At 42.7% G+C, this 17,273-nt stretch overlaps 1 protein-coding gene across 3 annotated transcripts in view; it reads left to right on the top strand.

Moving 5' to 3' along the window:
- The window catches only part of uba1 (ubiquitin-like modifier activating enzyme 1), a 31,946-nt gene extending 15,280 nt beyond the window's left edge, over positions 1-16,666 (top strand). For 2 of the 3 annotated variants that reach the window (XM_079523701.1, XM_079523702.1), the window contains exons 12-27: positions 950-1,051; positions 1,183-1,263; positions 2,797-2,949; positions 5,157-5,322; positions 7,623-7,819; positions 8,372-8,436; positions 8,994-9,189; positions 10,199-10,273; positions 10,494-10,683; positions 11,538-11,570; positions 12,669-12,757; positions 13,246-13,338; positions 13,475-13,666; positions 14,294-14,395; positions 14,548-14,648; positions 15,122-16,666. In XM_079523701.1, coding sequence (XP_079379827.1) covers positions 950-1,051; positions 1,183-1,263; positions 2,797-2,949; positions 5,157-5,322; positions 7,623-7,819; positions 8,372-8,436; positions 8,994-9,189; positions 10,199-10,273; positions 10,494-10,683; positions 11,538-11,570; positions 12,669-12,757; positions 13,246-13,338; positions 13,475-13,666; positions 14,294-14,395; positions 14,548-14,648; positions 15,122-15,257 — 1,971 coding nt within the window. In that variant the 3' untranslated portion in view covers positions 15,258-16,666. The remainder of the gene's footprint in view (positions 1-949; positions 1,052-1,182; positions 1,264-2,796; positions 2,950-5,156; positions 5,323-7,622; positions 7,820-8,371; positions 8,437-8,993; positions 9,190-10,198; positions 10,274-10,493; positions 10,684-11,537; positions 11,571-12,668; positions 12,758-13,245; positions 13,339-13,474; positions 13,667-14,293; positions 14,396-14,547; positions 14,649-15,121) is intronic. The other variant, XM_079523703.1, reaches the window with a different exon arrangement.
- Positions 16,667-17,273: the final 607 nt, after the last annotated feature.

The following is a 17,273-nucleotide window of genomic DNA, read 5'->3' as shown; positions in this document are numbered from 1 at the left end:
TAGAACAACGTGGTGTTCTAATGTTGCACCAGGCGTCAATTGGTTTGAGCAAGACAACATTTTCATTGTAAAATGGAAAGAGGCAGGTTGACCGTAAAAACATTCAAAGATGAATGGCATCAGAAGAACTGTTCATCCTACCTGGTTTCTAGCCTGGGTTCCAGCCTGCTTTGCTGCGTTCTGTGATTTGTTTTGTCACTTCGCTACTCTGTCTGGCCAGCAGCCGTTTGACTCGTATTTCATAATGTCACGTCACCCGTTAAGTAGCCACGTTGTTGCTGATACGTCATCAGCCAGCGCATGTCCATGCTTCTCACTGAGACTCGACCCGAGAGTAAATCCTAAGGTAAAAAGTAAACACTAATTTGATTCAGTAGTCAGTCAGATTCAGCAGTACAACTGATGGCTGTGTGGGATGAGTTTAGTTGAATTGAAGCTACTGCGCATCATTCAACAGGGCAACAGCAGTAGCTGTGCAGTGCTCATTGATGCGTCAAACTGGTGTTTTTCAATCCGAAGCCACGGGTCGATAGGTCTACATGTCCCGCCTACCTTGGAGATGGGACCCTTTCCAGACTGAGTAGCGAAGTGACAAAACAAAAGTATAATAAGCATTCTTCAAAGTTTAATACACATCGTGCAGGTGTGGGTAAATTATCTATTTAGACATTATAACCTATGTGGGAGTGGCGGTGAGATAAGGTAAATTATTTACAATAATTTACAGACCAGATATTATTGTTGGTGGGCCAGTTTTGGGTGCCGGGTGGCCTTACATACTGTACGTACAAATTGGTGTCAGACTTTCAAAAAGTTAGGTCTCCTCGCTCTGTTATTGAACACTTACGCAAGTCAGGGCACTCTTATCGGTATATTTGTTTTGTGGTATCTCTCATTAGACGAGTTCGGACATGCTAGCAAATCTCCTGCATGTATTGTTTCTTTTTAGGCGTGCACAGGAAAGTTCATGCCAATGATGCAGTGGCTGTACTATGATGCCTTGGAGTGCCTGCCTGAAGAATATTCACTCACAGAGGAGGATTGCTCTCCTGTAAGTGCTTACATAAACACACGATACACACAGACTAATAACCAATGTATTTATCATTGGTGATGAATGATGGCGCTAAACCATCTTCCTGTCTTGGTTCTGTTCTTTTTTTCTTCTTTTACATCACCCAGAGGAACTGTCGCTACGATGGCCAGGTTGCAGTGTTTGGAACCAAGCTGCAGGAAGCACTTGGCAAACAGCGCTACTTCCTGGTGAGTCAGCCAATCATGGATGTAGACACCTTTTTCTGTGTGTTCTGTTGCCGGGGAGAATTTGTCTTTACCATTTTCTTTTCCTCACAGCTAACGATCAGCTCAGAACAACATAGACCAGCATTTAGGTTGTTCTCTTGAACATAGCACATTTGATTTGATTTGATTTGATTTATTTAGAAAAGCAATCACAATACAACATTATAATCAGCGATTCAAGGATTACACAGAAAAGTCCAAAGACTTATTTCCACTGAGGTCCTCTCACACTGAACTGAACAATACTTTAAAATACATCACAAATACATAACGGTACATATACATTACATACTGTCACACTTGCCTAGTGTGGGTAGTGTGAAAACCGGAAAAATATGTAGGAAATGTGTAGAAAAACCTCCAGAGAGTCCTTGCTGCAGAGATTCTGTTCGTTTTTATTCACAGAGGAAAAACAAAGTATTTACAACTATACTGGACTGGTGGCTTTAGCTCCTTCCACCTCCACAGTCCTACCTTGACTGCCAGGCAGTGGGAGGCCTCCCGTATAAAGGCTAAGCCCCTCCCACCGGAACATACCACCCTGAATTGATTCCACAATTAAACCAGTACTTCTTAATGTCCAGGGACAACACATATTATTCATCACAGATTATACATAACTTATTATTCAGTCAATTAACCCAATACTTGAACAATATAAGATAATTAGAGTTCTCTCTATATACACTCTAAACAAAACACAGTTGACATGATGACCCCTCCACCCACACACAGTTGGTAGGTGCTCCCTACCATGGAGCTACCAATCAGTCATCAATCAATATACATACAGTCCAAAATGATATAATTCTCTGCAACATACACAATAAATAATAATTCAAACCTTAGATTAGAAATAAATAATCAGAATCTAATATAGGTCATACGATATATCATCAGTGGCAGGGTGAACTGCCACACATACACAACACAACAAGTACGACCCTATCCATCCCTCTAAGATGACCCTTTATAGGGGAACCTTTTCCAGTAGCCATTGTTTAGTCTTCTGTTTAAATGTCCTCAAATTAGAGGTCAGTTTAACACTGGTTTCCAGGCTGTTCCACTGTGTGGCTCCTATATAAATGAATGAGCCTTTGCCCACTTTACTTTTAAAAGCAGGGAGCACCACATCTGCAATACTGGCTCTGGTGAAATGGTTGTGTACCTCGTTTACTTGCCTAAAACATGTTCTTAAAACTGCTGGGACCTCTCCGTATATAGCATTGATATTGCTTCCCCAAATACCCTCATATAATTGCAAATGGAACATGGATATAGATAGGACTGCAACGGTCAATTAGAGATTTTTATTTTTAAAATATTTATATAACAAAATAAATTTATATAACCGTCACAATTTATGTAGATGGACTATTTTTGCTAAATTAGAAAATAAATGAATATATAAAATTCTATTTGATTGGTTCGATGAACTACTGCATCCCTACATGGACATACCCTGCTTATTGTGTGACCTATTGGCCTTGTCAGGTTGGGGCGGGTGCCATTGGCTGCGAGCTTATGAAGAACTTTGCCATGATTGGTCTTGCTGCTGGGGACGGAGAGGTCATTGTGACGGACATGGACACCATAGAGAAGTCCAACCTCAACAGACAGTTCCTCTTCAGACCCTGGGATGTCACGGTTAGTAATGCATCCTTAAAGTCTTGCTTCAAAGGTTTTATAAGTGCCACTGATGGGTACAATAAGATTTTGTTTGTTTTGATTTTACCTTGTATACAAATACTTTACAATTGTGATTAAATTGGTCTCAACCACCTAAGCCCTATATATGTAGTTCAATAGACAGCCATTTTGTTATTTTTGTGAATTTATAATGCCTGCCTACATAACACTAAATTACAAAGTCTTAAAGAACCACTTCACCACTTTTGAACATCTCTTCATATAATTGGTCCTCACTAATGTTCATGATAAAACACCACCATTTTTTCCTACTCAGTCTGTGTCTCATAGGAGGGCTTTGGGCAGTTCGGACACCCGTCCACCAGTGACATCATCATTAGGCAGATTTTTTTTAAAACAAGATTTGTTTTAAAATATATTTAGATTTTTATTATCGTGAGAACGATGGCTTCAACTTTTGCATTGCAACTTTTCAGGAAAAGAAAGCCTGCCGTTTCTATTAGCTTGGATTCACCATTGATGATGTCACTGGTGGACGGGTTTCTGAACTGCCCACAGCCTTCCTATGAGACACAGACTGAGTAGAAAAAAATGGTATTTTATCATGAACATTAGTTAGGACCAATTATAGGAAGAGAAGTAGAAAAGTGGTGAAGTGGTCCTTTAAATATATATTGCTGATGCCTACAGGTACCCTGTAATATCAATCGCTGCTAGATGAAAGAGAAAGGGCAAGTTCATGATTGAATGTGATGTTGGGTGCAGTGCCTGCATATGGATTTAATGTGTTGAGATTGCTTCAGAGTGCACTTATAGTTGCTGATGTGTGAAAGATGTCTTGGTACAGCAGTAGGAACAAACGCAATGTATTCGTGACTTGTGGTGGCTCATGTTTCATGAAACGAAAGGTGTATCGGAGGGGATGTTTCAGGGCTTGAAATTGCTACAGTTGTGGTCGCATATGCGCCTGATATTTAATCTCTGCAACCCAAAATTATAATTGGGAGCTTTTGTGCGAGTGCCAAATTATTGCTGTGGTGCGACCAAAATGGTACATCAAGTGAGCCTTCCTCTGCCATCCGTAAAAACGGACTTCCCTTCTGAGCTGGCAGTAGCCCATTGGTGCTAATAGTTCTAATAGCTTGGAGACTGTTCACTCATTGACACCCCAGAGCGGGGGCGTTGCAGAGCACGGCTGTGCCCTCATTCTAGCGCTTTTTGTGCGATATCACAGTGTGCCAAATTACTTGCCTACGGTATTTTGAAGTTGATAAACGACGCAAGCTGATTGTGTAGAGATTGAAATAGTCTTGGTGTGAATGAGAAGGCAGAGCTGGGCGTGTGCGTGTGTGCGTGTGTGCGTGTGTGCGTGCGTGCGTGTGCGTGTGCGTGTGTGTGTGTGTGTGTGTGTGTGTGTGGGTGTGTTCTAGGTGGAGACAAGTCATTGGAGAATGCATGGCTGGTATATTTCAGCAAATTTGTATTGAAGCCGTTTTCAATATTCTGAATCAATTATGTAGCATATTGAAACACTAAAGAGCACACCAAAGGGTCGGGACAAAATGTTTTTTAAGGTAAACCACACCAATGCAACTCATTGAGTTGCTATGACTTGCATTTGTGTGGTCCACCTTAAAAAACGTTTTGTCCAAACCCGACCCTTTGGTGTGGTAAGTTTGGTGGGCCATCCTACATTTTTCCTGGTCCTCCTAAATGTTTACATTGTGAGCACCAGTGCTATCAAGTAAAAACTTAATTTTCCAGTTCGATCTAGCAGAGGAAGGTTAGGATTGTTCTGTAAATTAAACTATGAAAGCTTTGATTTGTAAGCATAAATACGTTGAAGTAAAGGGGGACAGTTTGTGTATTTGCAGTAGTTTTGAGTATTCTCTTGTTGACTAATAAGTTAGTATTTAATAGCAATATCAGTAGTGTATTATTTTGAAACTACTACATAATTATACAAATCCATACTTTTATTATAGCGCACTTGCATTGGGATATATTGGCATATTCTACAAAAGTAGAACATTCTACAAAAATGTTCTATCAAAAAGGCTGTGAATATAATGCAGTTTTAATTCATGAACTCGGAAGGAATGCTTTGTGATGCCGAGACTGTAAAGCCGTCTTGATATTTGCTTCTGACCAGAGATGAGGATATGGTTATTGAGGTGATTTTGTGTTCCTGTGCGTTCTATCAGAAAATGAAGAGTGAGACGGCAGCAGCCGCGGTGAAGCAGATGAACCCATCCATAAAGATCACAGGTCACCAGAACAGGGTGGGCCCCGACACCGAGAGGGTCTACGACGATGACTTCTTCGAGAGCCTCGACGGCGTGGCCAATGCGCTGGATAATGTTGACGCACGTAAGGCACCCAAAGGCGCTCTATGCCCTATTCTGTGTAACTGCCAAAACGACTGCCCATTAAAAACGACAATTGGACTCTTGACGATATATTGCTCCAATACCCCAAGCCTAATTGACCTACTGTACAACAGTATGTGGGCTAAAAGGTGGAGACTTATGGTAATAATCCTCACCAAGGTATCCGATACCAGATGTCAGAGCGGTCCCTACAGGCTGTGCTGCTCCTCGACACTCAACCAGACCCCAAGTGGCTTGACCCGATTGACATTTCTATCTCTTGAGTCTTGTGTTTTCGCTAATGGTGCTAAAAATGGAAAGTTATTATTGGTGGCGGAATGGAGTGGGGGCATATATCCTAGTATAATCACTGAAGGAGGTGCTTGAGGCAAGGCCATGGGGTCAACAAAATCGGTTGTGTTCATCTTGCAATCTGCCTACTGGATAATGAGACACCTCGTGTGCAAATCCGTCATTTTGGCCTGAGGGTGGTGCGAGAGGCAACATCATGATGGGGGTCATTCACTGTGCACAGAACATGTGGCTCAGCTCATGGGAATCTGCTCATTAGATTTTGGTAGATCTAGTGCTTGACCCTTTAGAAGACATTTGTAGAATCTGGTCTCGGGTCTTAATCTAAATCATGACAGTTTTCTGAAAAACCGGTTTCTATCAGTGGTTCTCAAACTATTTCATGTCAAGGACCGCAAAAATTATATGTAATTGGCCGCCGACCCTCATCTGAAAATATGTTGTTCCAGGGACCCCCAGAATCAAATATTTGAGTTAAAAACGTTCGCTGTGAAAGAATATACTCTGTATATTGAAAGATTTGCACACGTTTTCACGATTTTTCAAAAATGTTAATGGCAAGCTTCTGAAGCTTGTAGATCTGCTAATTTTTCAACGGCTAAAGTTTAAAATGGTAAAGTGGTTAAAAGCTATAAGGATGCGTCCCCTGGTCTAAATGAGTTAAGTGGAAACTGGTGCCAAAGGAAAGGCCATGCATAAATAAATCCTTATTTATTTATTTATTTAAATGACTACTGCTCAGCCCATTACTGTTACTACTGTAATTAATGTATCCTCTTCTTTACTGACATGTTTGCACTATTGGTGAGATGCGAAAATACTTTTCGCTGTGCTGTACTTGTACTGTACATTGACAATAAATTAAATCTCATCTCATCTCAAGTCTGTAGCGTTCAGTCAACGGGGAGCATGAATGCACACAGTAAATTCATTAATCATACAAACGGAAGTGTTTGAGATGTTGTTTCGGATCAAGCTGTAAACATTAGCATCCTTATACCTGATTTATACCGTACCGAAAAACAAGCTCACAACACGGTGCAAGTTTATAAATCGTCTTTTTTCGATGTGCAACACCGGCACGCAACTAAATATAATTCGGGATTTAGAGCCCTGCCATGAGATGGTCTCAAGTTCTCAGTCGCCACGACTGATTTCATTCATTTGAATTAGAAGACAGCATGTCTTCTGTGGAAGCATAATGCACAGTGAAAATAGCCAATCTAGATATCTATTTGAAGTGGTCAAAATGGGAATATGTTCAGAAGTATCTTCCATGAAATCTTAATAGTGTCCGATATTTCATATAAAAGCAAAGGTTAAAGCCCCAATCCTTCACCTGGTTGGCAGTATGTAGAACAGCAGAAACGATATTAGTAAAACATCAGTACATAGGCTATCGCAAGGTATTGTTTGTGAAATGGCACTAGTGTAAGGGCCTCCTTTCACACTGTTTTCACAAATTGGCCATTGAACTTTTTCAGTCCTGAGATTTTGTTTTAGACCCCCTTTACACAAGAACGGTGTTCATAGATAACGGCAAAATAAAGTATCGTTTGCTGGGGTCCCTTTGGACGAGAACAGCGTTTGCAGGAGGTGAAAACGCAACAAAGTAAAGACGCCTTCCAGTCAGAGTAGAAATCTTTGAAAACGCCATATCCTGCCATCTCCATGTAAACGGGCAAAACGACGGCACAGTGAACTTCCTCCTTGTACATGGGTGACTGGCCTAGCTGGCAGTCAGTCACCGCCACCTAGCGACCTGGCATGGCATGCACAATACAGCAGTGCGTCTCCATGTAAAAGGTGAATATAAACTGAACGCAACGGGGACTTTGCTCACCGTCGCCGTCTAAACGTGGCATTAATCCATGTAGTCTAAAAAATCATGCATTCCATTTGTTTGAAGTTTGGAAATGTCCATGTTGTACGGGTTGAGTTTTTTTATTCCATTATTCATGTTTAATATTTCTCCCCCCTGATGTGTAGGTATGTATATGGACCGCCGGTGTGTGTACTACCGTAAGCCCCTGCTGGAGTCTGGCACTCTGGGGACCAAGGGCAACGTGCAGGTGGTCATCCCCTTCCTCACAGAGTCCTACAGCTCCAGCCAAGACCCCCCAGAGAAGTCCATCCCCATCTGCACCCTCAAGAACTTCCCCAATGCCATTGAACACACACTGCAGGTAAAGCATCTGCACCCTCAAAGAGGCAAATAAAACTGTGAAAAGGAATATATTGATTGTTTGCTGTCTCCTGTTGTGCCATGCACATTGAGACTTTCATTTTATTCCGAGTGTTGCAGGCATTTCGCTTTTCAATATTTTAGAGGCGCACTATCCCCTCAAATGTCTGACTTTTGAAATTGAGTCATATGGTAGCCAAAGTCTATGGCATTTATACTATACCACATGTTTACTGATGTAAACAAGCCTTAAAAGTCCAAAGTAGTCACTTATGTGATTTGTATGCAAATATCTTGTCTTTTGTTTCTGATAAACGCAATTGATCACCTTAATAGTCCCAATCTTGGTCCGATCACTTGGTAGATCAAAAAGAGAAGGTTGTCCTTCCCTACTGTAGTATCAGGTTGTCCCCAAAATGATTGAGATGCGCTGTAGGTTAATTTAGAGCGTGCTCACATAGAAAGTATTAAGTGCTTCACTATACTGCAGACCATTATGAACCATGAATGAGTGAATAATGAACCTGTTGACTCTCTCCCTCCCTCTGTGCAGTGGGCCCGTGATGAGTTTGAGGGTCTATTCAAGCAGCCATCAGAAAATGCCATGCAATACCTATCGTGAGTCCACAGAACATGCATTACTTTATACCAGGACAGTGTGTACTATTTAAAACACAGATGCTTTTTGTGTGATTTACTGACTGAAATATCTTCATGAATTACATTGACTTTGTGTTATTTACTGACTGAAATATCTTCATGAATTACATTGACTGAATGTACATGTTAATTAATAGAAAATGATGCGATTATTCTGCACAGACAAACCATCAGGGATGTGTATTGACACTTTAATATTTCTCAAGTAATTGTATCGCTCTTTTCAAGAGTTACTGTAATGTTTAGACGAGTACATATTTTCACTCGGAAAGAGCCTATGTGAAATCCTGACCGTAACCAATTCAGTATGACTACTTCCTTCCAACCAATAACTTTTTCAGTAGTGTTCCACTGGTCTAGATGGGGCCAGACATCTAGAACAGGGATAGTCTGCCCCCCCACCAATCCACAGAACATTCCACAATATCAACATAAATGGAATATCCTCGTGATTGGGCCATAACTAGGTTCCTAAGGTCACTTCACTTCATAAATCGTCTCGTTGTGTCTTCCAGAGATCCCAAGTTCATGGAGCGCACTCTCAAACTACCTGGAGCTCAGCCTTTGGAGGTTCTGGAAGCGGTGTACAAGAGCCTGGTCAATGACTGCCCCCACAGCTGGGCAGACTGCGTGGCCTGGTCCCGCAACCACTGGCAGTGCCAATACAGCAACAACATCCGCCAGCTACTACACAACTTCCCTCCAGATCAGGTAGACTTTGGTCACATTCATATAACACCTCTGGTAGACTATGCGAATGGGTGGAGAAGCTGCATCATTCTTGCATATTTAATTTGCTGCGTTTGCCTTCAAATATCACACTGCGCTGTCATCCGCAGCAATTGGAAACGCAGCAGGGAACTTCATCAAGGTGTTCAATTCATAAACTACACAGTCACAGTGAAGTCTATGGTGTTAAAATGTTACTTCGAGTAATAGTTAGGACGTAACATTTGGGTAACGTGGATGCAGTGTCGTCGGGGACTGGACGTCTCTCACACTGTGTGTGTGTGTGTGTGTGTGTGTGTGTGTGTGTGTGTGTGTGTGTGTGTGTGTGTGTGTGTGTGTGTGTGTGTGTGTGTGTGTGTGTGTGTGTGTGTGTGTGTGTGTGTGTGTGTGTGTGTGTGTGTGTGTGTGTGTACACACACACACACTTATTGGGGTGCATACTTTTATTAATGTGCTTGTCCTCATATTTGGATGACTGCTTCCGTCTCCTCATTTGACCACGTCTATCCTATGTTAACGGGACATCTTTGCACTGCGTAAAATATGCCTTCTCCGGCTCCAATTGTGTTACTCCTCATTCATCCGTCACATTGTTGCTGCTTCATTTCCTTTATTTGATGCGATTGCATTCACACCTGCAGTGAATCGAAGTCAATTGTGTTTGGAAGCGAAGCGAAACCCCCATTTTAGTTTAGTTTAGTTAAATGCAGGATTCAAATGAACCTTCACACAAACAAAGCGTACTTTCCGACAATACGCAGCAGGATTGGTGTTAATCTCAGTAAAGCATCCTGGTATGAATGCGACCTTTGTGTTCCCATTCTATGCAGCAAAACCTTCCATGTCCAAATCCTCCATTTAACTTGACATATCGGGCCTTCTGTACTCTCCAAAAGTGAAATTAACACTCAGGAACGTTGCTGTGTTTTGTATGAGTAATTTTCTCTACTGGCTCAATGGAAAATAACACTGTTGTTGTCTGGTCTTTCAGCTCACCAGCTCTGGCGCCCCCTTCTGGTCTGGTCCAAAGAGATGTCCTCATCCCCTAGAATTCAGCACTAGCAATGTGAGTGAGAGGCTCATCAATAATTCTCTCTTTAGTTTGTTTTTCTCTCAGCAACTATCATACTTAATTTATACGATGTCACGTGATGGAATAAAATGTTCAGCATGCAACTACTGTATGTATAAATCAACCTTCTACAAATTCTGCACCATACTATCACTTCACTTCTGTTCCTGACCTTTTGGAAGTAATTCCCATGTTTTATTTGTTGTGTTTGTAGGACCTACACATGGACTACGTAATGGCAGGAGCCAACCTGTTTGCCACGACGTACGGCCTGCCGGGCAGCTCAGACCGTGCACAATTGGCCAAGATCCTGCAGGAACTCAACGTGCCGGTCTTCACCCCTCGCTCCGGAGTTAAAATCCACGTTTCCGATCAAGAGCTGCAGAGCGCCAACGCATCCGTCGGTAAGAACTTGCATTTTTGGGCTGCATTCATTCGGGCGTAAATGGGAATCACAATTTTCTGGCTTAGAATTGAGATCACGATTCTTGCTCACAATTCTTCAACATACATGACTATATGATGATGAATATTTGTCCATATATTGCATGTATAGGGACATTGTTTTTTTGGGGGGGGGGGACACTTATATATTGAAAGGCAGTATTGCTTTAAAAAATCACAATCCATGTTGGCTCTGGTTGTCCAGTGCTGTGAACTCCGATGATGATTTCGCCATGCTAATACTGATGCACCAGGCTGTCTGCTTGGGTGCATGTGAGTTCAACTCGACTTCTCACGCTGATTGCATCAGTGTGTGCTGAGGAGAACGGCATAAAGTACATGCTCTGGATTTTAGTATTTTGGGAATGCAAACGTGCCTTGGGGAATGCAGGGAGTCTCTGATTTATGTACTGCTTAATTTCTACAATGTGATGTCATTCAGACTTTAAGGGGGGAAATCATCCTAAAGTTGGCGCTTCGGTGGCACTTAAATGTTAAATCTTCGGCACTCCAGCAGTATTTCCGCATTCATTCAGTCCAGCTTCGAGTTAAATTTGTCGACCATGAAGCCAAGGAAACACCAGAAGTTAGGAAGAGACACGACTATTTCCAAATGCTTGTGGCCGGGAGGTGAGCTCTGCAGAGTGGGCAGTAGCTGCCTCTGCATTTCCCAACTGAAAACCAGTTGCACCTTCTCCTCTCACACTCATTCTCAACAATAAAACAAATACTGTCTATAATAATTACAAACCTATGCTAGGCTACACAAATAAACACGTTCACATAAACAAACGCATACCTCTGTTCCCCACAGCACCGCGTTCTCAACGAGCTGCGTTTGAATTAGGTAAGGTAGGTAATTTTATTTATAAAGCGCCTTTCAAAACAGTTGTTACAAGGTGCTGTACAATAAAAATAATAGGAATAAAACAAGAACATCACAATCAAAGATAAACCAACAATGAAATAAGAAACAGAGCAGCAAAGACAGTACCTGGAAATAGATAAAAAACAGAACAATACATAGAAATCAACAAAAGATTGAGACAATCACTGGAGCAAACCGAAATGTTTGCGGTACGAATGAGTTTTAAGTAGCTTCTTAAAAATCTCAACAGACACGGCATTTCTCAAGTGGAGTGGTAAGTCATTCCACAGCGTAGGAGCAACAAATGAGTAAGCTCGATCTCCTTTGGTTCGCAGCTTAGTGGCGGGGATAATGAGAAGACCTTTGTCTGAAGACCTAAGGTGTCTCATATTTACCTTAGGGTGCACCAGTTCACTTAAATAAATTAATCACACACACAAAACAGCCAGTCTGTGTGACAACACATAGCTGGTTGGAGGAGGAGGATCAGGGTCGGGACTCCAGTCCCGAACCGCCTGTTTTCCGGCACTAAATAAGAGCGTGAATTGGCCCTTAAACTAAGCCTTAGTGATCTCAATTGATTGTGTAATTTAAAATCTCAAAGATAGCTTTTGCTTCATTGAGAGAAGATGGATGTTTACGCGGTCAACACTTTTATCCAGGCATCTTCCAGCACCCCTGAGATCATGATGTAATTGTTTTGTGAATTGAAGCAATGGCATACAATATACAGTGGGGGCTGAACGATACAAGAGTATTGTGTGTGTATATAAATGTGTCCAATTAAAATACATATTTGCTAATTAAAATACACATTTGATGAAGCTTTCTCCACTAAGTAGGTTAAACAATCCTTTATGCTGTTAATTTGCCATAGAAGCATTAGAACCACATGTGTTTCATCATTCAAATGCCAGAGGAAAACAAAAGTAGGCATTTCTATTTATATATAAATTGAAACTCCTACTGTAAGATGAAGTATTTGGGAATATTTAGCATGTGTTGTAAGGGTAGCAGGGCCGGCCTATTTTATTGTTGTACACATCAACCGACCGCTGGTCTGCGTTTTGTTTGCAGACGACTCCCGACTCGAGGAGCTGAAGACTCTTCTCCCAAACATCGAGAATTCCACGACGTTCAAGCTCTGCTCAATCGACTTTGAGAAGGTACACACCACCTCTCGACATAAAAGGTTGTGGCAGAGTTGTGTAGCTTGTCCTTATTACCACATAGAATACTACTAAGTGCCATATACAGTCTGCCTCCTAAAAGACCAGCACAGGAAGCTGTCATCTGTCCGTCATTTCTGTTCACGATAATATACTTAGGCGGAAATACACATCTACAAGCTCACAACCTGTCGCATGAGCTTGTATATCAGATCTTCTGTTTTTGAGCATCTAAGGGGGGTGGGGGGGCATTTATAATTCAAGTCTTTGCTTCTGGGGGTCCCTGAAACAAAATATTTTGAGATGTGCGACCGGCGAAATGCATACAACTTTGGGTGGTCCTTGATGTGAAAAAGAGCACCAGTGATATAACATAATGTTTTTCAGAAAACTGTAGACATTAGTAGAATCGGCCTCAGGTGTTGATGGGTTAGTGGCCCGGTGTCGTGACTCTATATTGAGTTTGTGCACACGTTTGTTTCCAGGATGATGACACCAACCACCACATGGACTTCATTGTGGCGGCGTCCAACTCGAGGGCAGAGAACTACGACATTCCCCCTGCCGACAGACACAAGGTGTGGGCACACTCATACACTCTTTGATGTTGACCTAGACATTTTGTCACACTCTGGACTTAACTTGGGACTTCACCACCCATGTGGAAGTGGTGTTCTGTGCTCATAATATTCTGTCTCTGTGTTTACTGTTCAGAGCAAACTGATCGCTGGCAAGATCATCCCTGCCATTGCCACCACCACGGCCGCTGTGGTGGGCCTGGTGTGTCTGGAGCTCATTAAGATCGTGCAGGGACACACGAAGCTGGAGACCTTCAAGAACGGCTTCATGAACCTGGCACTCCCTTTCTTTGCCTTCTCCGAGCCCATTGCTGCTCCCAGCCACAAGGTATATATTTGGCTTAGCAGCTGGACGTGTGTGTGCATGCATGTGGATACATTATGCATTTACTAAATACTTTCACATAATGTAGTGCTTAATGATGTTAAGGGAAATACAAAGTGTAGTTAGTTAGACTAAAGAACCAGCTGAGCTTAAAAAATGGCGTCCTTTAAATGGTTTCCGCTAACTAGTTGTCCAGTGCTGTGAACTCCAATGATGATTTCGCCATGCTAATACTGATGCACCAGGCTGTCTGCTTGGGTGCATGTGAGTTCAACTCGACTTCTCACGCTGATTGCATCAGTGTGTGCTGAGGAGAACGGCATATACAGTATATATTGAGAGAATGAGGCAACCAGGTGCTCACCGGAGATCTAAGAATCAACAGAATTATAAAAGACGGGATAAGACCATTAAAAAATTGGAGGAGGGAGGGCTTTATTAAACCAACATGTTTCGACCACAATCCGTCTGTCAGGGCTGGACTACAATTTTAGCATTTTGAATTGCAATAGGAATGCATAAACGTGCTGTTTGAACCATGGGATAATGCTTCAAACATGAGTCTTTCATTTATCTTACTGACATGTCTACTTGTCTCCACACGGCCACTCTTCCTCTCTGTCTGCACAGTACTACGAGATTGACTGGACATTGTGGGATCGCTTTGAGGTCAAGGGAATCCAGGCCAGCGGCGAAGAGATGACACTCAAACAGTTCCTCGATTATTTCAAGGTACTGGTTGGAACTATAATTACTTGCCAGAATTTGCACATACTGAGATGTATTCATTGATACTTCCCCATCCCATCACTTTCCCCCGTTGTGGCGGTGCACCCACAAATGAAACCAAATACTAAACATTTTCTTTCCTCTTCTCTTGTCAGAATGAGCATAAGTTGGAGATCACCATGCTTTCTCAGGGAGTGTCCATGCTGTACTCTTTCTTCATGCCTGCGTCCAAACTCAAAGAGAGGCTGGAGCTACCGTAAGTGAAGTGACCACACACACACTTGGGTGCTCAAGCTTACTGCATTCGACAATCTATAACTGCCGAGTGGCAGTTATAGACTTTAAAAAACTGTCAAAACTGCTACTTGTAAAAAAGGTAGCATTGTTCTAATGAATATGAATAGCCAATAATATTTCCCCACTCAAACGCACTTGCCTAACCTGAAAGCGGACTCCACTTGCCCGAACATTTTATTTACGTAACCACGGGCATTTGGGCAACCATTGGTGTCAACTTCTTAGTGACAGTCGTGCATTTATCACAGAAAAAGTACTGTGTGAAGGTAACTTACTTCCACACGTCTTTGGCGTTTGTTAACCCAATAAGACCCGATCTGCATCAGTCAAAAAGCCCTTTGGAAAAAGCTTTTGAAATCTCATGGTTAACTTGTCATCTGGGTACGTTATTGTGTCCTAACCGGGGTCCCTGTCATTGATCTGTCCCTGCAGGATGACCGAGATCGTGACCAAGGTGTCCAAAAAGAAGCTGGGCAAACACGTCAAAGCTCTGGTGTTCGAGCTATGCTGCAACGACCTCACGGATGAAGACGTGGAAGTGCCCTACGTCAGATACACCATCCGCTGAGCCCCGACCCACCCACGCTGACCACCGCACACGCCCGGGAAAGACGAAGGGATGGGGGTACATGGGGGGGGGGGGGGGGGGGAGTTATGTTATACATCCAGGTCAGCTGTGTGGGATCAATCATTTTTCTGAGGCCTGTGGTTAATGTTTTGAGTTTGAGTTCCGAGTTTTACGTAACCCTGTGCCTGATTGTACATAGCCCCTGGTTAAAGCTGACTTGAAGATGCCTGGTATATAGGGGGAGGGGGGGTTCAGTGCCGGGCTATGGGGACAGGCGGTTGACAAAAGGAAGGGGAGCGTGCATGTATACTGGGGCCTCATTGATTTTCATCATCTGTATCTGAACATCTCCGTCTCTCAGTTTAAATGGAAAGCCTTAGTGTCTGCCTCTCCCTTGGTGATCCCTAGCCCAGCAGCAGCTGTCTCTAAAACCTCACCCCCTAACTCGACTAGCTTTTGGCACTGTGGACATGGGGAAGGGGGGCTTTTATCCAACGTGCTCTCATGCTCTGTCACCTCTCTCTCTCCCCCACGCCCCCCTCCACCAACCCTTGTCCCTTTCACCCCACCACATTGATCCCCCTCCCCCCCTTCATGTTCACGATATGATACTAATTCTGTCGGTAATCCCCCCAAAATGCCTCGAGAGAAAATGTGTTGAGGAATCCAAATTCCCCAAGCCTCCCCCAAAAAAAAGCAAAATGCCATTTCAGTTCTCTCCGAGACACCAAAATGTGCAGCCGCAGAAAAGGCTCAAGGCACAAAATGCTTCCTGAGGACCCCCCCCCTCCCCCCCCCCCCTTCCTAAACTGTAAAATAATCCCTTATTTGCCGTTCTCTGCCCAGTGGTTCTCAAAGTCAATTCCAGGATCACTCTGGGTCTGAATTGACCCTCACAAGTCTAACTCTTAACAGTATACAGATGGAACTAGATGGACCCCGACGGGTCCATTTAGTGTCATTTGCATAGTATAAGAGTTAAGGGGAGGTTTTGGAATTAAAAAAAGTTTGAGAACTACTGCTAGCAGAAGAGCTCAGCCTGAGTGTGCCCCCCCCCCCCCCCCCCCCCCCATCCTGTTGTTAGTGCTACCCTGTTTGTCATCACTCCCTGTTGGCCCATAATTCCTCATCTGGCACTTGTTCTTGTGGCTCTCAGGGGGCTTGTTGGGGCACTTGCACATGACTTGAGTTTTTTCACTTATACTCCTTATTTTATTTTTTTCATTTGTTATTTGTTTATTTTCTATTTTATTTGGGGACAGAATTGTGCCACATGGTCACATATGAGAAAAGAAAAAAAAACTTGTAGTTCATAAAACTGTCTTCTTTCTACTTAACTCCAAATGACATAACAGTTCAGAGTTGTATCTTGAAATGGGAGCACTTAGTGAATAAACGTGTAAAAGTTCCGTCGTGAGTTTGTCTTTATTGCGTTCTTTTGCGCTGTGAGCTTGTATATCTGCTATTTTTGAGAGCCACTGTTCTAAAAAGTTAACCGTTATGTTGCTATATATTTATACAGCTGGTTTAACGGGTCAACATTTTCAAATGAACAGAAGTTGTAAATGGAAATGAACATTGTGCAAATGTGCACGCGTGTGTCATTTCCCAACCTGACCCGCCGCTTGCAGTTTCATCTGAAGTGTCAGATTCAGAAGATATCCGGGAAGCATTGAGCCCCTGAATCAGCAAAACGTCTTTCTTAACCACCTAAAATCGTCATGAAAAGTCCCGAACGGAAGGCTTTATTTGTACAAATTGGATACGGTGCCTCTTCATAGTGGTTTAGCCTCAAAGGCAAACGTGGTATTGGTACATTTTAACTATGCCAACCTTAGCTTATGCAATTATTCAATGGGCTTCTCATTGTGACCGGTTTCCTGTAGTTAAAGGCTACGTTAACAATATTACTTCCACTTCCTCTTGTCTCACACAGAGCAGTTTCTTTTGGTGTGTATAGTACTGTACGTTTCAACCAGTTTCTACCAGAGCCCTGCCTTAGTGTAAACCCTTAGC

This window comes from Electrona antarctica (assembly GCF_951216825.1).
Source record: "Electrona antarctica genome assembly, chromosome: 2".
NCBI classification, from domain to species: Eukaryota; Metazoa; Chordata; class Actinopteri; order Myctophiformes; family Myctophidae; genus Electrona; species Electrona antarctica.
Note: the sequence above shows the minus strand (reverse complement) of the source record. Positions and strands in the feature narration are given on the sequence as shown.